Consider the following 25,259-nt stretch of genomic DNA (forward strand, 5'->3'; position numbering starts at 1 on the left):
AACAGTGTGTTATCCACCAAAACGCATCGATGTTCTGTGTGTAGACACCAGATTACTTGCATAACTGCCAGTTCATGAAAAAGTCTATGAAATGTTTCAACTTTGACAGATAATCCTGAAGTTACTGGTGATTCTATACAAGGATATAAATTATTCCGGTCTACTGTTTTCTTCCGTTGGTGTGTATATGGTTTTAAAATTGTAGATGAATTTGGTCTTTTGTGATATGTATATTTATAAAATATGCAAGGATTTTTCTAGAAAGTTTTTTAATATGATTACATTTTAAATCTGATGTTTTACTATATGAAATTAATTATGGTTATATATTTTGAGATTTGATACATTTATGTTCTGATGTGGGTTGCGTTAATGGTATGATTGCAAGTGTACGGCGTGATTGCGGCCAAAAGGGGATACTTTCTTTTTTGACTTTAGTTCTTTTTTGGTGCTCTACCTCTTTTGGTTTTAAGAGACCCTCTCATTGGTTGAAACATTAAAGGGAATGTCCAAAAGCCAGTGGACCTCAACCAGGCATAGCTTCTAAGGGCTAGCGACGTGGAAATCGTCCTGCCTAGCGAGTGGACTGTGTCCAGCCCACATTGGATGGCGAACTTTGCTGCGTCTCTCCCCTCGGCAACTGCACGGGAAAGCACGGCCCAGGCCTCCGCCAGGCACTGTGGCAGCACCTGCGCAACAGTGTCCCACACAGAGTGGGAGTAACGGCCTAAAAGACATGTGGTGTTCACCAACCACACACCCAAGCTGGAGGAAGAAAACATCTTCCCAATGTGATCCAGCTTCTTGGATTACCCATCAGGTGGTGCGTTATGGAATGCGCCCTCGGAAGTCAAGGGTTGGACTACCAAGCGCTCAGGGGTGGGGTGAGGTGGTGAGAGGAAAATGGGGTCGCCCGGAGCAGGGCGGTGGCATCGTGGAGACATCCTATCCACAGGAGCCCGTGTTGAGCTTGGACAAAGTGCCCAAAAGGATGTCCGTGAGGGCTTCATTAAACGGCAGCAGGGGCTCTGAAGAGGCCGGTGCAGGCTGAAGCACCTTCTTCAGGAGGTTAGCCCTTGACCACCACTGTAGGAAGCTAGAGGTTTAAGGCCCCGGCCACCCTACGCAACACCACTGCGCAAGATGCAACCTCCTCCGTAGCCACTGTAGGGGGGAGAAAGCATGCCATGGTCTGGGGAGGTGTCCAGATGACTGGTATCACCCAACTCCTCTCTCCAGTCCGATTCCACTAACTGGTCTGCTGGCGCGGAAAAAGAAAGAACTGACGTCAGCACGCGAGGTGGTTACCGCGACGTCATTCCGGCGACCACGACGGACGCCACCTATCAATGCGCAGGGGTACAGCTGAGGGAAAAATTCTCCGGATCCAGTCTGATGCCTGGGGATAATTTTAAGGCGAGGAATCCATAACTAATGGTCTCTTCCAGGTAATTATTTTTATGTCACAAAAAGTGACTGATTCCAAAGCACTGAAGCTTTTCTACACTGCTCCACATTTTCAGAAAAGCGAAGTCAGTTATAAAGGTTGTGTGTATGTGGGAATCTGCATAGTATCATCCAAACGTTAAATTCTGAATTTTACACCACATTCAGTTTTTGTTTACTTTGGAATAACAATGGATCCCCCACCAAATCCCATATTGCTACAACTATTAGAATACCAAGCACAATGGACACATCTGAAGACTATCAGTGGGAACTAATTCTATACATGACGCCATCATGCACAACAAATTCATCACAATTCGCACAGGACACTAATGTGTGGAAAACTGCAATCAATCATCAAACTGCCTGTACTATTTCACTGATTAGTAAAGCAAGATCCAAGTATGTATTGAATATTACACCCGGATACATTTTTATTTGCAGTGGTTATAGGTAAGATTTCTTGATACTGATGGTGAAACCTACATGGAGAAGCAGGGTTACTTCTTAGCGTGTTGGAGAGGCATTGCTGATGTTTTTCTACATTACCTGCCAATCATCTAGAGAGGGTTAAAGAAGCACTCCTTGGTAGCAGGGGCAAGTGGTTACCAAGGCAAGGCACTTTGCAAAAAATGTTGTGAAAGACTGTTTGCATCGGCGGGCTGTTAAGGTCCTTCAGCAACCGGATAAGAAAATCTTACAGGAGGCGGGTGTTGATCAGTAGCTATAGATTTGGATGTATTGGTGGTGTTAATTTTATCAGGGGACTCGTTCACATGTGGACAGTATGAAACAGAACAAATGGGTCCCATCATATGATAATTACAGTAACGTATGGCAGAACCTTGTAATAAATATACGTGAAAAAGTAAAACATGACACTGGTGTTTAGATAGTAAAAGACAATTGATGGGCGGAATGCAGAACAAATCAAAACATTTGTAAGAAAGTGGCTCTGTATATGCTGCACCAAAGTAAGGTACAGTGTGTACAGAGTCCAACAGTCCCCAGAGGTTTGGCAGAGGTTAAAGTTAGATATAACCTTACTCTCTAAAGTGGTAGCTTGGTCGAGCAGTAAGGCAGTATCAGAGGACAGTGTAAAGCATTTGATGTACATAGTCAGCAAATGGTCTCGCACACTCAAGAACTGAACTCTAGGCCAATTGTTTTGTATATAAAAATATATTGTTTTATTTTAGAACCACAGGTTGGTATAAAAATACTTTCTCAGGATGAGATGCTACAGTTGAATATTTTCAATGAGCAGTAGACTTTTGAATGCAATAGATACAGGGGTTGCAATATGCAACACAAACTTAACACAATAATAACATTGAGCTCAATGGAAATTTTAAGCAAACTGCAATAACATTTAATTTACAAACGTTTTTCTTACTCAGGGCTGGATCCTGGATTCAGCCCTAGTGCATTTCCAGAAAACAGATGAAGGAAATCGATTTTTGTTATACAGGCAATTTTTAAGAAATATTTGTAAGTTGCAAAAATCGACACATCCTATGGAGGAATGTTAGGTTATCGGAAAATCACAGTTGTAATCACTTTTTCTGGTCAGTGCTGGGTACCTAGGTCCAGCACTGTGATCTCTCCTAGTAACAGGTGAGTAATTTCGTTTTCGTTGTTTGGAAGATTTTTAGTGAATATTTTAAAGTTTCAAAACTCGACACTTAGAAGATTTTCCAAGTGAAAACCAGTCAATGTTACCCTATGGAGAAAATGCAAGTTCTCAGCTTTCAGGTAAGTACTCGACTGGCAGAGTTAAGGTTCTGGGGCAAGACTCCGGGGTCTCCCAGGTTCAGGTTGGTATAGTAGTTACACCCTCAGCGGCACAGGGGCAGCCGGGTGTAGAGAGAGTAGGCCCAATGTAAGCCTATGGCAGGTAGGGGGCCTTTGGTTGGTGGCTGCTAGCAGGCAAGCCACACGGCTGTGGGAGCGAAGCTCCTGGTCACTTACTCAGGGCAAGTGGGGAAGTAGATCAGAACAATTGGTGCACCTCCAGTGGCACTGGGGCGGCTGGGTGCAGGGTTTTTTTGGGCAGTCGGGCACCCAATGGGTTTCAATGGGAAAGCTGCGTGACGAACAAAGGCTGCAAGCTCGGGGACGGAGATTCTTCAGGTGGGGAGCTGTAGGTTGGATAGACACCCAGGAGTTGGGCACAGGGGGCCGTGGGGCGCCGGGTGCAGGGGTGTCTTTAGGCGTCGGGAAATCTTACCCTCTGCTGGTCGCGGTTTGGGGTCCCTGGAGTGGAGGCTGCAGGTGTCAGGAGCGTCGAGGGGAGTTCTTGGGTGCTGGATTCTTGGTCACAGTCGTCGGGGGGGGGGGGGGATGTCCTCGTGGTCTTTGTTCACTCGGGCATGGGCCGGGCTCGGCGGGTGCAGAGTGTGCTGGATTCGCGGTTCCTGGCTGGCACCAGGATGGTAGATGTTTGAGCAGAACCACTGCTCGTGGGAGTCCCAGTTTTTAGTTGAGCAAGGCAGTGAGGTCCTCCAGGGTTTTTGAGGTTGCTGACCACAGGAGACGCCGGGATTTAGCAGGAGCAGGTTCGAGGGTCTACAGGCTGGTGGGGCTGGGGCCAAGTCAGTTGGTGTTGTCCTCTTGTTAGCAGCTGCAGGGCTGGTCTTTTTTCTTGTTCTTCATGTAGTTTCTGAATCAGGATCTGAAGGAGGAAGGTTCAGGGTGCCCCTAAATACTAAATTTAGGGGCATTACAGGTAGGTAAAGGTCAGGGACCAATGGGTCCCTTCCCTGGGGTGGGTACACCCCTTATTCTGCCACTCTCCAGTGGGAGGGGGGCAGGAGCCTAGTTCTGATTTGGTAGGGCTTCCCATCCTCAAGATGGCAAGAGCCCGGGGTTGTGCTTCACCTCGCCTCCCCCACCTGAGGGATGGGGTTGGCAGAGGATGGCACACCCCCTTTCCTCACTTTGGTTTTCCCGCCAGAGTGGGGGTCAGAACCGGTGGGGGCTAGTTTTTGAGTACAGCAAGTGGTCTGGAGAAGCTCACAATGGCTGCATGACTTTGAAGCTTCCCCTGCCCATCAAGGGGGAGGAGGCCTAGCACCTCGCCCCAAGATGTGCATTGTTGCAGGCCCACGAGAGCAAATGGCTCTCGGCCCAGGGGTCCAGCAACATGTCTGCTGTGTGGCAGCCTAGGCAGCCTCTCAGTCAGGACGCTGGTTATTGGTTAGTTTCAGGGGAATCGCTAAGATGCCCTCTGTTGTGCATTTTACAATAAATCTCACACTGGCAGTGTGGGTTTAATGTGCTGAGAAGTTTTCAGGGCAGCCATCATGGTGCTGTGGAGTTCGTAATGTCGACCTCCCAGCACCATATACTCTTAATGGCAACACTGCACTTACAGGGTCCAGGAATGGACCTGGGCACTGTAGGGGTACAGGGGCTCATGCACCTGTACCCTCACCACTGACATAGGGCACCCAGCTAGAGGGGTGACTGAGGTATGCCAGGGCAGTGGTTTGTGGGCATGGCACACAGGGATGGGTGCCATGGCGTCTATTTTATTCTGCACCCAGACACTCAGCCTGCAAAGGCAGTGTGCGTGTGTCAGGGTACAGGGCCTCTAAGGGTGGCACAGTAAGTGCTGCAGCCCTTAGGGGCCTTCTCTGGTCTCAGTGCCCTGGCTACCTATGGTACCATTTACCAGGGGCTGACGTGGCCAGAGATGCCAATTTGGTTTAGGCTTCAATGCAGTTTTTTACGGAAGGAACACAGGCCCTGGGTACCACGTTGGCAGAAGCCCAGGGCACACGCAGTCCAAGTACATCAGCAATTCAGCAAAAAGTGGGGGCATACCATGCAAGAAAGAGGGCATTTTCTCAACATTCACCCCCAGTCAAGAGATCTGGGTTAAATCCATCATCCTTTTGCTCACCATGCCACCCCAAGTTTAGACCTGGCCATATGCAAATCAGTCTTGACTGTGTGCCTCATGGGAACAGTCCAGCCCAAACTGCCAAGCCAGGTCCTCCCTGGACTGGAGAAAAGCATCCTAGGACCGGTTTCGGGGTTTCACCCCTCTTCAGCCAGGATAGCTTTATTCCAGTGGCACAGTGAGCCCAGGACCAACTTGTTTAGATAGTAGCACGCCACAATATATTTCCCCTCAGTGACAATTTCCAGTACCCTCCACTAATATATTTCAGTAAAGAGTTGGAGCAGTTCAGTTCTTCAATCTTTCCCCAAGGAAGTGGCCCAGCATAGGAGCACTGGGCATTTGAGCTATGCCACAAAGTAGCCGAGTCCACCAACGCTCTAGTTTGCCGCATCAAGGAAATTACTTTGTGGCAGGCAGAACTTCTGTGGCTTCTTAGTTAACATCTTTTCAGAGTAATATGCATGGTAATAGATTCATTAGATACTACCTCTAGTGTAAAGAGGGTCCTGTGGCATTACTTTATATGTGTTCCACTCTAGTAGTTACATACCACATCTTCAATGGATTTATGAAGTTCTCTGACAAGTGATTTAGGATGTCAAAAGTATTTGTTGCATGTGTTCTCGGAGAGTGAAACTAAATTCACATTGCACTACCAGCTCAGACTGACCCTGACGAGCAGACTGAGTGTATGGAGTTGTGTCTTCTGATATTTGATGAATGTGAGAAAGTCTGATTAAGTGGTCCTTGTACACTCTGGAATAAGTTAAAGGATAAATTATGAAAACCTGTAATTTTACATGAAATACCAGTTGTGTCTGAATGCAGCAAACCAAGATGAAGGAATTGTTTATTCGGGCAAGTGTGTGGTCTTTAACAAATAGATTTTGTTATATAATATGGACGGTGTTGGGTCGATTTAATGATTTTTTTTGTCTTTAACCCCTTCGATGCGGCGCCGATTCCCGCTCAGCGCTGACCGTTTCTTGCGCGGGTGTGGTCATGACGGAACGGTTCCGTCATGAGCGCCGAAGGGGTTAATCCAGTCTATCAAGTGTATCTACATATGTTAATGGGGTGATATACCTCCACTGAAGCTGCATATTCTCCTTCAGAGTTTAGGATTATTTCAGTGTTGAGGCTTTGCTTCGAAGCAGCTCCTGATCTTTATCGTTGTCAAAGGTGTTTTTTTTTTCCAGACCTAAAACACTTCAGGTTTGGAAGCAGCTGTTCAAACACCCTTTGGTGGCCTGGGTCAAAACATATACAGAGTCTGCTTAGTCTCTTGGTCACGGTATGTGCTCTGCAGCAGAGCCAGTATTAAAACCTGGCATGAAATTCAGCTTCTCTGAGATGCTGTTTAGACTTTACTACAATTTCTTATTTAAAAACTCCTCAGTGACAGCACCAAGTTCCTCATACACCATTTTAGGCAAGGTCACATGTTTCTTTCCCACTACATGGCTGTATATTAAGTCCACCTACAGTTGCAATTACAGAAAGTCCATTTATACTTGAAAATATGCAAAGTTTGTCAGACTCTTGAAGGTAGAGATTATAAATCTGGTAAGATACTGCAAACTTTTATGAAAGAACCAAAATGTTGTTCCAAATAGTCTATTCTCAGCAGTGGAGCATTTAATCCAGTTTTCCAGTCATGACACAGCTTTGACGATGGATTATACAAGTTTGGCACAGAACCAAATAGAGAAAAGTAACGTAAAGTGAATACTGTATGCTGATGCATTGTGGGTTTAGGCCACATGGTCTCCAGTTCTTCTCAAAACCAAAAGGTAAATCTTAAAATACTGTAAACCAAACAATAGTTGGCAGGATAGAATAAACTATGCAACTAAAACAAGTGCAAACATAGCACATAACACTGTTTTGAAACAGGAGATGTTTTCAAGTGTAATTGAGATTTTAAAAAAAATACAGAGGATACATAAACAGGATGCACGTGTTTAAATTTGTGCTGGAAAGTAGAATCACACTGGGAAGGCATCATTATAAGGCTTCCCTGTGTAGTTCTAATATTCAATTTGTGAGACAGTAATCAGTTTTTGGCTTCTGTCAGTTTCACTGTACTGTTTTATTAACAAGGAATTTAACTGTTGGACTGTTTTAAATAGGCAAATGCATGTTTATTAGTACAGTTGCTTTAAAAGCGTGTTTAGGCCACATTCTCACTGCCATGACACAAATATACATACAGACACATCTTGATGTACACAAGTGGCCCAATATTCATGTTTCTTACAATTTCTGTATTTGTGAATCTTTGATCCTAAAGGTATCTGGCAACTGTATAAATAGAATGATGAATCTACTGCACGAATCCCGATGAAAAGGAGTTTCATTAAAGAATGACAGCCCTAACCCACTCAGCAGAGCCTTAATGTCGCCCATTGTTTAATCAACAATATACACATGAAAAGTAAACAAAGCCTGAACATTCCGTTTCAAATCAATCCCCATTTTAGTTGCACTTTGTAGAAAACACTTTCAACAATCTTCCCCCTTCTACAAACTATTTAACAAAGCAAACACACATGTATATATATATATATATATATATACACACACACACACACACACACACACACACACACACACACACACACACACACACACGATGGCTTTTTATGAGATATGTATATCCTTTACAAACTTGCACAATATCGAAAGAAATTGCTCAGACACCCTTGTAAGCTGCAATAATACGTTTAATGGCTACAAACGACGCGTTTCAGCTTTCGCCTTGATCACGCTCCTAAGAAAACATGAGTATCTTAATCCATTATAAACAGTGATGGTGACAATCTATTGAAGGGTTTCGAACGCCCCTTCAACCTAACCGGGACTGGTGTGCTACATGAAAGAACCCTTTTGTAGGGGGTTTAAAACTGTACCTAGAGATTGCACATGCTCGTCCGTGTGCTTTCTCTTTTTTGTTACGGGATTGGCTTGTGCGTGCATTTCAGAAACAGAGCACGCAATAGGCCAAAGGCGAGCGCGTTGCTCCGCCCATAGCCTACTGGTGTCCGTTACCCGCACAGGGTAACATGTTGTTTGCATTATTGTGCACAGACGCGTGCACGATAATGCAAAACACATGGCTCGCTGTGGCGCGCGCGCACACCACTCGTTATATAAAGAGAAAGATTTGCTTAAAATACTACACGCACGCACGCCACAAAAACCCAGTGATTCCGAGAAGGGCAATCGAGGCAGGCAGCATGTGTCACCGCTGCCAAAATAAATTAACCCTTTGTCGCCTTTCACGCGCAGGGCCTTTTCGCGTTCCGGAGAATTAATTTCATTACGTTAAAGGGCTAATCAGGGGTGCCCAACAAATCTTGCACCCACCCCTGCCCCCCTTCAAGACAGGTCATAGATGGGAGTCAAATAAAGATTGGTCATACAAAAGTCCCGGGCCCTGGTTTCTCTAAAGGATTTCTTTTCTGAAAGAGACTGAACGCCAGAGTCCCCCCACCCTATTAAACAGAGTGCGGTGCAGAGCAAGGTCAAGTTAGAGGGGAGTGTGCGTGTGTCTGGGTGCGTGCGTGAACGTGCTGCCGTTTCACCCTGAATTCTTTCGGTCGAGGCGGTACTGCTGGAGGTTTCCTTTAATGTTCGGAGAACCGTCAAATGTCCCCAAAAATGGCTATTTAATTTAATATCGAGGTGTGGGGGTGTACCACTGCGGCTATTGTCTGTGCAATAAAAGAAAACGCCCTGTACCTGAGAAAATGAAGATGTTCGGAGGCTAAAAACACAAAAAAATCAGTAGAATACACAATTGAGTGAAAGCGATGTCAGACGATCGTCTGATGTTGCGGGCACTTTTTTTCCAGCCAAGTTTGTTTCACTAAATATGTTCCAACTAGCCAGTGTCCTGGTGAGGACAGGTGTTGTAGTTTATTCTGTGCACCTAGAAACGTTTCCTATCAGTATCAGTCTATAAAGCGTGCATAAAGAGAAAGGCATGGTGCCTAGCCTATGCACACACAGTGAGCAGATGTTATGAGGAGAGACATGGCCGATGGTTTAGCAACTAGAGCATTCATGGCTGAATGGGAGGTCACCTGCTGGAAATCCTGCCAGGGCAAGCTCAGCCTTCCGTCCTTCTCAGGTGGTTCAACTGAGCAGCATTAAACTGAGTCATAGCAACATCTGTTATTTATAGCAGTTTGAAATGGCATAAGTGTTACATAAGGCTCTACATAAAAAGAAAGTTACTATTTATTCACTGGTTGTGGGGCGGGCAGGAGGGGGGCTCGAGATAGGAGCAACAAAACCTGTATCCAGCTTCCAAATTCATAGCTCAATGTGAGCTCTGACAGAGGCAAGGGAAAGATCTGCCGGAAAAGACTCACATAGGCGCCAATTGTTAGCATTGAGTTGTGATGGACATGCCACAAGAAAATAAAATACCGCAGAGCAGCCAAGGCATAACTTTACACACCAAACATTAAATACTAGGGCATTATACTTGGAAAGGGAAACCAACATGAATGATAAACATTTTCCTCGTGGCCTTGAAGAGATTGACATCTATTGGGACCCTCACTGGTGAAGTAGCTCATATTTCAAACAGGCAGGTCATTCTTCGTGTTTATTTTGTGCCACATGGCATTTACTTTTCTTTTCTTCTCTTTTCTTGTCTCGACACACAACAGTACTGTATTCTGTTCCCTTTCCCATAAGCAGACGCTCTACCTGTGGTTGATGTATAGCAAACTCATGCCCTATCTCTACAACTGTTTAAACTATTCACTGTAAATGTTTATATGCTATGACAAAAGGTCTAATAAACAATACTGAACGACAATTGACCTGCATAGGTTCATGTACTATATACCAAATAACTCAAAACAACACCAATAAACACAAATATACTAATCCAATAACTCTAACTCAACCTAATGCGAGACCTGTTGCATTGCAAATGCTTGTTGTTTTTACTACATACACATTTATATCCATATCTAATAAAGTAATCCCCGTCGTACATTAGAAAGCTATTGAAAGCCACCTAGGAGTTCCAGTATCACAGAGGAACAAGGCCAAAAGCATCATTCCTTTATCATGTCATGGAACTCCAAGGGTACTGGCAATATCCTCATAATGAACAGTAGGGGGTACTCTATTTCTTATAATATATGGTCATACCATCATCCAAACCACTTAAATCCTTGGTGTCTTGCTTTTTCATGTTCATTGCAGACTACAATAATAAAAACAGAATGTAAACTATGAAATTAAACCCACCAAGAAGCAGTAACTTTTGCAAAAAAAGATTTCAGAATCAGTTCAATATAAATCAGGTTAAAAAATGATGTAGCTCAGACTGTATAGACCTGCTATGACCTACCAGGCAGAAAAATAAAATAAAAAAATAAAAAATAAAAAAACATTTTCCATAAATATTTATTTTCTGCTTAACGCTTCGGTTTTAGAAAAAGAAATGTGAAGAAAAAACCAACTAACGTTTTCCTTGTTTAAACTGCAACTGTAACTATTATTCATGACCGGTCTTTCACTCTGGCTGCTGGCAAACGTAATAACAGAGTTGAGCAGCTATGAAATTTCTTTACTATAGGCGACTTGACACCTCACGAGTCACCTTTAATAAGGAAATTAGAGAGGCTTTTATAAAGCAATTCCAATTGTAAACAGAGATACACAAATACGTCTATGGATTTAGCAAATTAACCTTCGCATTTATAAGGTGCTACTTTTCAAACTTGTTCACTTATAACATTTAATTTGCAACAGATCTGTGACAAAACTGGAGTGCACAAAAATAGCTGCTTCCCAAAAGGTTACAGCAATGAAATGGAATAAAGCCATCAAAACCTTTGCAAATTTTAATGTGACAACACTGGCCAAGGCTTATGTGACAACTTGTCAGATTTAAACCAAACTAATAATGCTGACCTTGAAACAATGTTATGCGTCATTATATGCTTGAACATCTAATTGTATGTGCTCGTATTCCAATGTATGTGATTTCATGAGCTTGCTTAATATAAAGATTTAGCAAAAAAAAACACACTGGCCAAGACCGTTCCAATGTAAATTCAAGACGCAACTACTTGCCAATGAAGTGTTCTAGTCTAGAAACAAAATCGTTTACCTTGGCTGACTGAAGAGAACAAACAGTACACATCAGAAGATCCCCTGTACCTTGCAAAATACATCACTGAAATTCATCAATAGTTAACATATAAAAAAAAAAAAAAAAAAAAAGAAGAGTAACCATCCACCCGAAACTCAAAGGAAGAGCCATTGCTTAGTTTCACTTCAAACAAGAATGAAATTACATCGGGTGCTCTTTTGGAAATGTTAAACAGAAAAAGTAATTTACATGTAGATATCTTAGGTTATGGTTCAGGGACATCTGCTGCTAACAAATTCAGGCCGATTTAAGTGGGGTTTACTTACAGGGTCCATGTAACCGGGCTTGAATCCTTGCCGCCTCAATTCTTCTTGTTCTCGGTGTCGCATAAATTCTTCTTCACGCATTCTACGTTCCTCTTCTTGCCTAAAGGCATTTTAAATAATTAAAAATATTTTAAAACAAACGGGCCATGAAATCAAAAATTGACTCAGTGTGAGAAACTGGCTCTGTATGGAATATGCTACTTACCAGTATGCATCTGTTCTTGGCATGTAGAGCTGCAGAGCCACACACTTAGGATAGTAGATCGCCATCTGGTGTTGGACTCGGATGCTTGCAGGTTGTGGTCGTCTTCGGAATAAGTCTTTGGTCACGAGATAGGGGACTCCTCCCTTGGACATTGGACAACAGTGCGCATGGGCATCGACTCCATCCTCAGATTGTTTTTTGCAATGATGGGAAATGATGGAGTTTGTAGAAAAGAGAGATGTCCATGTGTGATGTCCAAGTAAGACGATGCTGGAACAGATACAGGTCCCGGGGAGGTGGGTGGGTGTGTGTGGCTCTGCAGCTCTACATGCCAAGAACAGATGCATACTGGTAAGTAGCATATTCCGTTCGAGGCATATGAGCTGCAGATCACACACTTAGGATAGACTATATAGCAGTATCTCCCCTAGCGGTGGTCACCTGTATCGGTTGCAGCAGTTTGAAATAGAGTTTTAAGGACAGCTTGACCTACAGAAGCTTGTTGCTTTGCTTGAACGTCAACAACCGTGTTTAGTGAAGGTGTGTGTTGTAGACCATGTGGCTGCCTTACAAATATCTTCTAAGGGAAGGTTTCCTAAGAATGCCATGGAAGCCCCTATTTTGCGTGTGGAATGCGCTCTAGGGGGAACCGTTAGTGTGCGTTTAGCCTTGTGGTAGCATATTTGGATACATTTAACTATCCACCTAGCTATCCTGGATTTGGAAATGGCGTTGCCTTTATGTGGTGGTGAGAAAGCAACAAACAATTGTTTTGTTTTGCGGAATGATTTGGTTCTGTCAATGTAGTACAGAAGGGCTCTTCTGACGTCTAAGGTATGAAGAGCTCTTTCAGCTACCGAGTCGGAATTTGGGAAGAACACTGGTAGCTCTATTGATTGGGAACCACTTTGTTACGGTGTAATTGTAAGAATGGTTCTTGTATGGTTATAGCCTGAATTTCACTCACCCTCCTGAGGGATGTGATAGCGATAAGGAAAGCTACTTTCCATGTGAGGAACTTTAATTCGCATTTATGCAGAGGTTCAAATGGGGGTCCCATGAGTCTTGTAAGAACAATGTTTAGATTCCACACTGGAGAGGGTGGTAATCTGGGAGGAATCATTCTTTTTAGTCCTTCCATGAAGGCTTTGATCGCAGGCACTCTAAAGAGTGACAAGTGTCTATTTTGTAAGTAGGCTGCTAACGCTGCTAGGTGGAGACGTATGGAGGAGTATGCCAAATTACATCTTTGCAAGTGTAGCAGGTAGCAAATGATGTCCTGGATGGATGCATCCAGTGGGTTTATATGATTGTTAGTGCAGTAAATGGCAAATCTTTTCCATTTTGCAGCATAGCATGCTCTAGTGGTAGGTCGTCTGGCCTCCCTTATAATATTCATGCAGTCTGGTGGTAGATTGAGATAACCAAACTCTAGGACTTCAGTTGCCAGATTGCCAGGTTCAGTTGACCTGGATCTGGGTGTCTGATTTCTCCACGGTTCTGGGTTAATAAGGACGGGGAGAGATGCAGTTTTTGGTAGGGCACTAGCGAGAGTTCCAGTAGTGTTGGGAACCAAGGTTGGCGTGCCCATGTGGGAGCTATTAAGATCAGATTGAGAGACTGTTACCTGAGCTTGCGTACCACTAATGGAATGAGTGGGAGAGGCGGAAAAGCGTATGCAAATCTGCCTGACCAGTTCATCCATATTGCATTGCCCTTTGACTCCGGGTGGGGAAACCTGGCAGCGAAGGTTGGGCATTTTGCGTTTGTGTGTGGCGAACAGATCTATGTCTGGTTGGCCCCATTGTTAGAAAAAGGGTATTAGAACTTGGGGATGTAGTTCCCATTCGTAGATTTGTTGAGTCTGTCGACTTAACAGATCGGCAATCTGATTGTGAACCCCTGGAAGGTGTTCTGAAAGTAGGTATATTTTCTGGGGAATGGCTCATCTCCAAATGTTCTGTGCGAGCTGGAGAGAATGTGTGCCTCCTTGTTTCTGTATGTAATACATGGCTGTCATGTTGTGTGTCCGAATGAGGACAGTTTTGTTTTGGAGATGTATTTGGAATGATTTTAGTCCCAGGAACACTGCTAGCAGCTCCAGGTAATTGATATGGGGCATTTTTTGCTGAGTGGTCCATTTGCCCAGAGTGGTGTGGCCGAGGAGGTGGGCTCCCCATCCTGTGAGCGATGCGTCCGTTGTCAGCACTATCTGTGGAAGAGGCTCTAGGAACGGCCGCCCTTTGGAGAGGTTGGTTATGTTCCACCATTTGAGACAGCGATGTGGGCGGCTTTCCACCAACACCAGATCTGTAAGTTGTCCGTGAGCCTGGTTCCACTGACGTGCTAGACATTCTTGCAAGGGACGCATTTGAAGTCTTGCATAAGGCACAATGAAGATGCAGGACGCCATCATGCCTATGAGTTGCATGAACACTCTTGCTGGAAGAGAGTGTTGGGTTTGGAATTTTACGATAAGAGCTTGCATATTGGCTAACCTGGCTGGATTGGGATATGCTCGGGCTGTGGAGGTGTTTATTGTGGCTCCCAGATACTGATGTATGTGAGCAGGTTGGAGGTGAGATTTGGGATAGTTAATTGTGAATCCCAAGTTGTGTAAAGTTTGGATAGTTTGGTGAGTGTGTAGGACACACTTGTTGAATGACTTGGCTTTTATTAGCCAGTCGTCTAGATACGGGAAGACATGGATTTGTCGTCGTCTGAGATGTGCTGCTACTACTGCTAGGCATTTTGTGAATACTCTGGGTGCAGTTGTTAGCCCGAATGAGAGGACTGCAAACTGGTAGTGTTGTCCGTCCACCACAAACCTTAAATACTTCCTGTTTGCAGGATGTATAAGAATGTGGAAGTAGGCGTCCTTGAGATCTAGTGTGGTAAGGAAATCGCCTTGTTGCAGTAGTGGGAGCACTTGTTGAAGAGTGATCATATGGAAATGATATGAATTGATATACAGATTTAGGGGTCAGAGGTCGAATATTGGTCTTAGAGTCCCGTCCTTTTTGGGGATTAGGAAGTAGAGTGAATATACCCCTGTACCCTGATGTTGTAAGGGAACTGGTTCTATTGCGTGCTTTTGAAGCTTTGAGAGAACCTCCTGTTTGAGGAGTGTAAGATGATCTTGTGACATGGGACGCTGTTTGGGTGGTATATGCAGGGGGGTTGTTGTGAGTTCCAGGCAGTAACCATACTGGATAATTTGTCTTACCCACCTGTCTGTTGTGATGGAGTTCCAGACAGGTAGGAAATGTGTTAATCTTCCCCCGACGGGAGTGGAATGGTCTGGGGGGAGTGGAGGAAAGTCACTGTTTTGTGGCAGGGGAGGTGCGAGTGTTATTACCTCGATCTCGCCCTTCGTTGTTGTTTCCTCTGTATCCGCCTCTATAATATCCTCTACTGGGGGATATGTGAGTCACGGTTTTAAATGTAGAGGAGGTGTCCGTTCCAATATTTTTGGAGGCTCCTCTATAGAAGGAGCGCCAAAAGGACCCACGTGGTTGGGGAGATTGTAATGCTCCCATGGACATAGCCGTTTATGTGTCTTTTAATTTTTTCCAGTGCAGCGTCTACTGCTGGCCCAAAGAGCTGCTCCGGATTGAATGGTTGACTAAGTATGGTAGTTTGTACCTCTGGCTTAAAGCCTGAGATGCGTAGCCATGCATGTCGAAAGAGCACACTTGTGTTAATTGCTCTAGAGGCGGTGTCTGCGGCGTCAAGTGCACATTTAATTGCTGCATTTGAAATGAGCTTTCCCTCCTGAATGAGGTCATTTGCCTGGGTTTTGTATTGGTCTGGCAGATGTTGTAAGAGAGTGTCTAATTGATCGTAGTGGGCCCTATCATAGCGTGCTAGTAGGGCTTGAGTGTTGGCAATTCGCCAGCGATTAGCGGCTTGTGCTGCTACTCTTTTGCCAGAGGATTCTAATAGTTTGGATTCTTTGTCTGTGAGTGGTGTGTCTCCTGTGGTTTGGGAGTTGGCGCGTTTCCGCGCATTGGAAACGACCAAAGAATCCAAAAGGGAGTTGGCCCTTGATGTAGTTAGGGTCTTCAGGAGCAGGCCTATATTTCTATTCAATTCGTGGGTTGAGAACCCTGGCACGAACGGGGTCTTTAAAGACTTCGGAGGCGTGTTTTATGACTCCTTTAATCATGGGCAGGATTTGCACAGACTTTTGAGACTGTTCGAAAGTGTCTATTAAGAAGTCTTCCTCTGGTGCGTCTGAGTGCATTGTGATGCCGTGGTATATTGCTGCTCTATTTAATAATTGTTCAAATCCCAGGTGATCGTCAGGAGGCAATGTTTTTGAGGGATATGGCTAAGGGTCAGGCATATCTGGTAAGGGGAATGCCCAATCATCCAGCGGTGTGGTGTCTGGATCCGTAAACGGATCATTATGGTCACCCCCACACACTAGGTCATCATAATCATCCTGTGGTGGTGTAGTATGAGATGGAGAGGGTATATGTAATGGTGGTGTAGGCAGAGGATTTTGGGATAGGAGGCAGCATAGGAGACGAAGGAGGGATAGGGGAAGTAGAAGAGTCCTTATTTACAGGAACTGGGGCAGGTGGTGTGTCGGGCTTCCGTTTTTTGCATGGCACCGCGGTGACATGTCCAGTCTTGGGGTTGATATAGATCTTTTTTTGCCTTGGGTCTGGATGAAAAAGTTCTTGTTCTTCAGGAACAGTCTTTGGTACCGATTTTTTCGGTTCCAATCGAGGTTTTGGTTGATCGGTAGTGTGTTTGGCTTTAGGAGGCGTATGATAGTCCTTAGCCGGTGGTTTCGGTACCGACGATGGTTTCGGTGTCGATGTGGTTTTCGGAGCCGAAGGTGTATCTGTGGGCTTGGGAACCTTCGGTGCCGGTGTCTCTATTGGCCTTGGTGGTTTCGGTGCAGAGGGCTTCGGAGCAGATTTTGGTGCAGAGTAGTCTTTTGTCTTCGGTGCAGACTGGACAATTACATGCGGTTTGCTCGGTCCCGAGCTACCGGAAGGCTTATGTTTCTTCGGAGCCGAGCCCGGAGGCGGGGCTTCTGAAGGATGTCTTCGGTCTCGACTGGGGCCAGCAGGCGAAGTCTTGACCAATGCCTTTGGTTTTGGTGGGGTTGGGGCAGGGGCATTGGTACTCGCACGTTTCCCAGGAGTGATGGGGTTGTCTGAGTAGTCTGCTTCGGAAATTATTTGCAGATCCTCGGAATCTTCTTCCGGGACATCTGGGCCTTCATCATAGATGTCCTCTGGTTCCGGAGCTGGTCTCTGTGCCATGATGTGGCGTCGAGCCCTTCGATCCCGAATGGTATTTTTGGATCGAAATGCTGCGCAGGCTGGACAGCTGGACTTGTTGTGTTCCGGTGATAGGCACAGGTTGCAGACTGTGTGGTGGTCACTGTGCGGAAATATTGCTCCACACTGGGGGCATTTTTTGAACGGAGTCCTTTCCATGAGCCGTAGGCCTCACGGCGTGGATAGGTCCAGCGGGCCGTGTCGACGTCCGGAATCGAGCCGATGTAGTCGATGTCGAGGATGAAGATGTTTCGATGGTTTGTTGTAAAGTTTTTCGCTTCGAGAAGCTTGGAATTGATATTTCCAACCGGAGCGGAAAAGTTGCATCCAAACCCAATGGCGGAAAAAAACAATGAGGATGGAGTCGATGCCCATGCGCACTGTCGTCCAAGGGAAGAGTCACCTATCTTGTGACCAAAGACTTCTTCCAAAGATAACAACCTGCAAGCATCCGAGCCCAACACCAGATGGCGATCTACTATCCTAAGTGTGTGATCTGCAGCTCATATGCCTCGAACATACTGTTCCCAAATACGTACAGTGTGTACAGAGTCCACAGTCCCCAGAGTTTTGGCAGAGGTTAAAGTTAGATACAACCTTACTATCTAAAGTGGTAGCTTGGTCGAGCAGTAAGGCAGTATCAGAGGACAGTGTAAAGCATTTGTTGTACACACCTAGTCAGCAAATGGTCTCACACTCAATAACTGAACTAGGCCAATGGTTTATATAACAAATATATAGTTTTATTTTAGAACCAACAATAGGTATCAAAATATACTTTCTCACAATGAGATGCTTTAGTTAAATACTTTTGCAATATTCAATTGACTTTTGTAGGTAATAGTGACAGGTTTGTTGCAATAGGCAACACCATTTCAAACACAATAATACATTGAGCTCAATGGGAATTTTAAGTTATGTGCACTGGATTACTTTCAAGATTACTTTTCTAACTCCAGGACTGGATTCTAGATTCAGTCCTGGGACAGTTCTTGGAAACAAGTGAGTTAATTCGGTTAAGTTACTGTTGTGCTTTTTAAACAATATTTTGCTATTTTAAAAGTTGACACTTAGAAACTTTTTCTGATCAAAATACCACTGTTATCCTATGGAAGGAAATCCACTTAGCAGACAAGTGGGGTTATGGGTACTTTTGCTAGGTCAGTGTTGGTTCCTGGATCCAGCACTAGTATACCACCTCTAAGCAGTTGAGAAACTGCGTTTAAGTTATACAGGCGATTTTTAGAGAATATTTATAAGTTTGCAAAATCGACATAAGAAATTTCATAGAACAACAGTCAATGATTCCCTACGGAAGAAAATTCAAGTTACGGGTAAAGTATGTTCTCGTTACTTGTGTAATCCAATACTGGGCTCCTAGGCTCAGGGCTGGAACATCTAACAGGTAAGCATTTACGTTTTCACAGTTGGTACGATTTTTACAGAATACTTGTAGTTTGCAAAAATTGACACTTAGAAGAAATTTCACAAAAAACAGTCAATGATTTCCTATGGGAGAAAATTGAGTTAGTGGTAAATACGGTTGTGAGCACTTTGCAGGGTCAGTGCTGGGCACCAAGATCCAGCACTGGTATCTCTCCTAATCGCCGGCGAGTATTTCCTTTTTCGTTACTCGGTTGACTTTAGGTGAATATTTTAAAGTTTAGAAACTCCACACTTAGAAGAAATTTCAGAAGAAGCCAGTCAATGTTACCCTATGGAAGAAAAGTGAGTTATCGGCTTTTGGGTAAATACTCGACTGGCAGAGTTAAGGTTCTGGTCATAAACTCAGGGGTCTCCCAGGGTCAGGTAAGTACAGTTGGTACACCCTCAGCGGCACAGGGGAAGCCGGGTGCAGAGTGAGTTAGGCCCAATGTTATCCTATGGGAGGCAGGGGGGGCCTTGGTTGGTGGCTGCTGACTAGCAGGCAATGCGGCTGTGGGAGCTGGGCTCCTGGTCACTTGCTCAGGGCAAATGGGGAAATCGGTAGGAGTAGAAGTGGCACTGCCAGGGCCACTCGGGCGAGCTAGAAGCTGAGTCTGCTGTTCAGGTAGGCTGGTCCGGCGGTGGAGTGCTTTGTATGCGTGGGTGAGTAGCTTGAAGGTGATCCTCTTGTTGATGGGGAGCCAGTGCAGGTCTCTCAGGAGGGGGGTCGGGGGGGGGGGGGGATGTGGCTGCGGCGGGGGGCATTGACAAGCAGTCGGGCGGAGGCGTTTTGGATGCGTTGTAGCCACCGTTGGTGTTTGGCTGGGATTCCTGCGTAGAGTGCGTTGCCGTAGTCCAGTCTGCTGCTGACGAGGGCCTGTGTCACTGTTCTTGTTTCGGTCTGTGGTACTGTAAATTTCGGAACCATGTTGATAGCGTGGACCTACCCTGCCGATTTTGGTATCAGCGAACCCCAAATGACTAATGCGGTATATATGAGTGTTTTCGTAATGTTTCATCGATGAATTCACCGTGTATACGATGCTACATATCGAACCCTCGGGTTCCATTTTAAAAGGGTAACCATTTTGTGGTTGCCCTCACATAGGCTGTGCATTGAGGCCATGCCTAGGCCTAAAGGACACGCCACCTTTCTGTGACTTCTTAGTGACCTGTGCAAACTGACTCCGCTGCCCGAGGTCAGTCTTGCCCGGCCGGTTCCTTTTACTGCGGTCGTATGGAATTAGCATCAGGGCTCGACACATCATAAAGTCGTTCTTCCCACACGAACCCTGACCAATCTCTTTCACACCCGACTCTGTTTCCTACTTTATGGCTTGTTTTACGAGTAGGAGGTGTCCGTTTTATTGGGGTCTGCTGATATCTGATGAGGGTTCTGAGCCTCGCTGGGTAAATAATTATGTGCTGACCGAGCTGAAATGTGGGATTATCATCATGACTGTGCTCTTTCTTTGAAGCGAAAATATGTGAACGACCACTTGTAAAAGAGGGGCGGTGTTGCTCAGAGCGTAAAATTCTGTATATTCTGTGGAGAAGTGTGGCTCACTGGTTAGAGGAGGCAGACCTGGAAGCAGAGGTCAGCCCGGGACCAGGGTTCAATTCCCGGCTCGGCTGGGTCTTGAGTCCATAAATGTCCATGGACTCGATAATTCTCGCTCCAGTGCATACTCAATTCATGGGTTCACACTCTGCGACTCTGGGCAATAGCTTGCTTAATCTCCACATGGGCCCCTCGCGGCGGGATGCCTGCTTTCACCTTGCGGATGCCCTGCAGGGTTCTCACAGGGGAATACCAGGACGGGTTACCTAAGCAAGCGCTTAGAGACCGCTTGGTGATTTGCGCTATATAAATTCCTGTACATTTACATTTACAAGAAAAGATCGTTTTTTGGTGGAGAGCAGTCTCCTGAGAACATACACCGTGTTGTACTTCACGGATACCTGTGATTGGTCTGCAGCCAATAAATACGATCTTTGACTTCACCTAGAAGACTGTTTCTGTGGTCTGAAACAGGAAGAACTCGAAGTCTTCGGGTGTGTCCCCTGGCACCGCTGGGTTGGTTCTGAAAAACCCAGTACTTCAGTTGGCGCCCAACTCGGGGCGATTTCAGCGGTACCGGTCCAAGCCAGAGGTTCGTGAGGAGCTTCGTGTGAAAATTCTGGAGGAAGGCCGCCACTTCATCGACCCCTGCATGTCGACGTGGTCCGAAAGTCTTTACTGCGAGGTTCTCCGCGTCCCGACGGCTACAAAGGACTGCTGCCCTGACTATCGCCCTGTTTTGGACCCTTGGTGATTTGGTAGAGCGAAACGATTTAACGAGTCTTCTGGTGACGTCATCGATATCTCAGTTAAGTATAAGTGGAGCGTCTCCCAGTCCTTAGTTTGGTTTGGCATCCCTTTGGGATCGCTTTGATTTGGAACTTGCAAGTGCCAAAGCCGAAGGACTCGTGTATTCACGAGACTATCGTATTCGATAATCCTTTGAAGTTTGAAACTAGACTAGTGAGCGACGATGCCTGGTTCTAGTATATTTGGAAATTTGTTTTGTTTGGGTTGTAATAGGGACTCCCGATTAGAGGATTCGTGTCCGGTTCCTCCAATTGGAACTCCAACGTATGAGCTTTATGTGAAACATGGCGTGGGCCCCATTGCGTATAACGAAGTATGGATCCGATACACCAGGAAGGATGGTGTTTTAAAATGGCCCCAAAATAGTAGTTTCGACACAGAAATCCTAGACAACTTAGAAGTTAAATTATTTAAAAAGAAAGCCCGGCCGGCGAGGTTTGATTCTTTCTGCCTATGGCGAAAGGAAGCCAAACAGAAAGAAATTAAACTAGCCAAGAAAAATAAAAGAGAGAAAGGTATGTCGATAATGCAAGCAGCCTTGCAGTTTAAAGATAATGAAGAAGAACAAATGAATGAGCAGCTGCACAGGCAACGTAAACTAGTGATTGATAAATGCTACCCAGTTTTGCCACCCCTTCAGCAAGATGCGTCAAAAGAAAAGGAGAAAGATCCCCTATTGTCACATTTGCTGAGTTTGCCACCCCCGTATGCGCAGAGTGCTACAGCGCCTCCGCAGCCTTTAAATGTACAGCCTTTAGTTGATTTGCCGCAAGCTTTCCCGCAGCCGCCGGCTCCTCCTCAGCCGGCTCCTATCCCTACAGCGCAGCCCTCTCAAGGGCCGCCGGTTTCGCTACCTATCTTCTGTGCTTCCTGCGACTTTTCCTAGTTCATCAGCTGCCTCCCTCGGCGCTCTTCCTGATACGACCCCTGTACCTGTATCTGCACCCGTTTTTCTTCCCTCTGTCTTTCCCCCTGTTCTTGTCTCAACTTCTCCTTCTACACGACAACGAATAGCTAGTACGGTCACTAGTTTTATATCGCCTCTCTTTGGGTCATCTAGTACGACCCCTGTTTCACAACGTACGCAGTTGCGTAGTCAGCTGCCAGGTTCTGAAGAGAAAGAAGTGTTAGACCGCATGGCATATAAATGGATTGTTTTTCCTTCAAGATATGATGTGGAGTCTGTTGTAAATGTTTTTCATCAATGGGAAAACATTTAAACAGAGGTACGTTTGAGAAAATGTGTGTATTCCTCTGTGAGGAATTGGAAGATCATGGTTTGGACTTAAGCCCGCAGGAATTGTGTCATGTACGGTTTGAATTTGGAAAAGGTACGATTGTGGGTCCCGATGTTGAGAAAGCAGTTGCGACATTGTCTTTTAGGATTGAGGGTCCATCTCAGTCACTGTTTGAACGTGACTCCTCTGATAGGAAGGTTAGACCATACCCTATGAGAGAAGTCCCTCCGGTATGGAAGGACGCGGTTGCGGCTGATGCCGCTAACGGTATTGGTGCTATGCCAGCTCATTTCCAGCGTGTTTGGGCACATGTTCCTTGGAAGCGATCAGAAGTTTTAGCCCTTAAGCAGACATTGCCTGACCCCCGTAAAAACCCCGCAGGATATTATAAGGAGTTATCACAGACTGCAGAATCGTGTGTCATGAACCTAGCTGACATAGATATGTTGTTCGGGAATGTCGTTCCGCAGCCTTTGTGGGGGTTGATTCGTAAAGCAGATCATGCTGCAGAACTAGGTGACACATGGGCTAATATCACTGCTACAGACACTAGACAAGTTGGTGGTGCGAAACCTGAGCCCTTAGTAGCAGAACTCCCTGGTAGAATTATTACCTACATGAAGACTTTAATGCCGGCGATGCGTGTGAATTGGGATAAACTATCCGCATGCAAACAAAAGAAAGACGAAACAGTGTCTGATTTCTTCACCAGGTTTGAAGAAACCTTTATCGACCACAGTGGTCAAGACCTGAGTACGGAAGGTGGTCAACGGTTATTTGTTGATAAATTTGTGCATAATTTGCTTCCCGAGTTGTGTAAGAAATTAAAAGATTCAGAGAGTTCTTGGGCTGTTTCCTCATCAGCGCAAATACTGGCTACTGCACAGTATTACGAAAACAGGGATAAAGATGAGAAGGATAGAGCAGACAAGAAAACAAAAGAATTAAAGACGAAGGTTCTTTTACAGCAGGCTTACCCGCCACGTGGAGATCAGAATAACTATAAACAAGGTCAGAGTAACTATCAACAACCCCAACAGTTTCAGAATAACTCGCAAAGGTTCGGGTATTCCCAACCGCGTGTTCCTGTGGGTCCCAATCAGTGTTCGTATTGCAAACAAGAAGGTTATTTTAAGTATAGTTGCACTATATTGTTGCAGCGCACGAATAATGCTTATGGCGCGAGAGGTAGAGGTGGTCAGCAAGCTCCTAGAGGTAGAGGGCGTGGGAATGTTCCCCAGTACGCGCGTCCTCTTCCGCCTCAAAATACGATGAATAGTTTTGATCAGCAAGCCAATGTAACTGGTGGGACAGCTCAATACTATAATAACGACTATTATGCAGAAGATGAAAACGCGGAAGGTAATGATTACTAGGACAGCCCTAGACAAAGAGAGGGAGTTGTTTCAGTGCCAGTGGACCAGAGTGGACCGTATGTCAAGGTGACTACAGCGGGTGTATCAGAGCCTTTTCTATTGGATACTGGTGCTGCAAAGAGTTCTATTATGCACTCAAAACTCCCTGGCGCGCCTTTGTCTGGCGAAATGAATGTTTCAGTAGGTTTTTTCTGGCGCCCCGGTTAGGAACCCGATCTCTAGTCCTATGCCCCTTTCTGTTGGACCTTGTGAGCTGAAAGCACCCCTTATCCTAACGACAGGATGTGGTGAAAACCTGTTAGGATTGGATTTGTTAAAGAGATTACATGCGACATTATATTGTTTCCCCTCGGGAGTACAACTTACACTGGGTAGGGAAGTGATTTCTCCAATGTATTTGTCGAAGAATAAACTGCCAGCTGAATTGTCGTCTCTTCCGGATGTCCTTTGGGCTTCTGGTCCTAATGATGTGGTTCTCTTGGAAATACCGCCATATGTGGTCACTTTGAAAGCCAATGTTAAATTGCCACGCATTCCCCAGTACAAGATCTCTAATGAAGGTGAGAAAGCGTTGTTAGCGATCATCTATGACTTGATTGAAAAGGATGTAATTGAAGAGACAAGAGGAAACGTTTGCAATAATCCGGTTCTGCCTGTTTTAAAACGTACTGACCCTTCTCAGCCACCTGTTTACAGATTTGTGATCGATCTTAGAGAGGTAAATAAGATAGTTGTGCCACAGTTTCCAGTTGTCCCCGATATAACTGCCTTGTTAACTATGATTCCAGCTTCCGCTGCTTGGTTCTCAGTGGTCGATTTGAAGAATGCTTTCTTTAGCATTCCGATTGCAGATGAAAGCAGGGATATTTTTGGTTTCAGTCTAGGAGGTCGAAGCTTCCGTTTTAAACACGCTCCGCAGGGCTACTGTGAAAGTCCATCAATATACAGTCAGGCTTTAAAGGCGCAGCTTGATACAATTGTCTTACCTAGTTGTGCTACCCTTATTCAGTATGTTGACGATTTACTAATCGCCGCGGATACTGAGGAGATTTGTAAAGAAGCTACATTGTCATTGTTGCGTCATTTGTCCGCCTTTCATCACAAAGTGTCTCTCTCAAAACTGCAATATTGTCGACAAGAAGTGACCTACTTAGGTAATCTCTTGTCGAAGGAGGGAAGGAAACTGACCCCAGAAAGAATTCAGGCCATTGCACAATTGAGCGTGCCAAGAACACAGAGAGAAGTGCATGCTTTCTTGGGTATTACTTCATACTATAGGCAGTGGATCCCGAGTTTTTCTTTGCTAGCAAAACCTTTGATAGCATTAACATGCAAAGATACACGAATCCCGTCCCATGGTCTGAAGAGTGTCAGAAAAGTTTTTTGGAATTACGTAAGGCATTATGTTCGGCTCCTGTATTGGGTACCCCCGACTACAGTAAACCTTTTACATTGTATGTTCACGAGAAAGAAGGTTGTGCGTTGTCAGTGCTGACACAGTCTTTAGGAGACAGACAGCGTCCATGCGCGTATTT

At 45.2% G+C, this 25,259-nt stretch overlaps 1 protein-coding gene across 1 annotated transcript in view; it reads right to left on the bottom strand.

Moving 5' to 3' along the window:
• Positions 1–25,259, bottom strand: part of PSPC1 (paraspeckle component 1) — a 315,433-nt gene that overhangs the window by 149,321 nt on the left and 140,853 nt on the right. Inside the window, exon 6 of the mRNA XM_085621553.1 lies at positions 11,810–11,909. Coding sequence (XP_085477679.1) covers positions 11,810–11,909 — 100 coding nt within the window. The remainder of the gene's footprint in view (positions 1–11,809; positions 11,910–25,259) is intronic.

Source organism: Triturus cristatus, chromosome 8 (genome assembly GCF_964204655.1).
Source record: "Triturus cristatus chromosome 8, aTriCri1.1, whole genome shotgun sequence".
NCBI classification, from domain to species: Eukaryota; Metazoa; Chordata; class Amphibia; order Caudata; family Salamandridae; genus Triturus; species Triturus cristatus.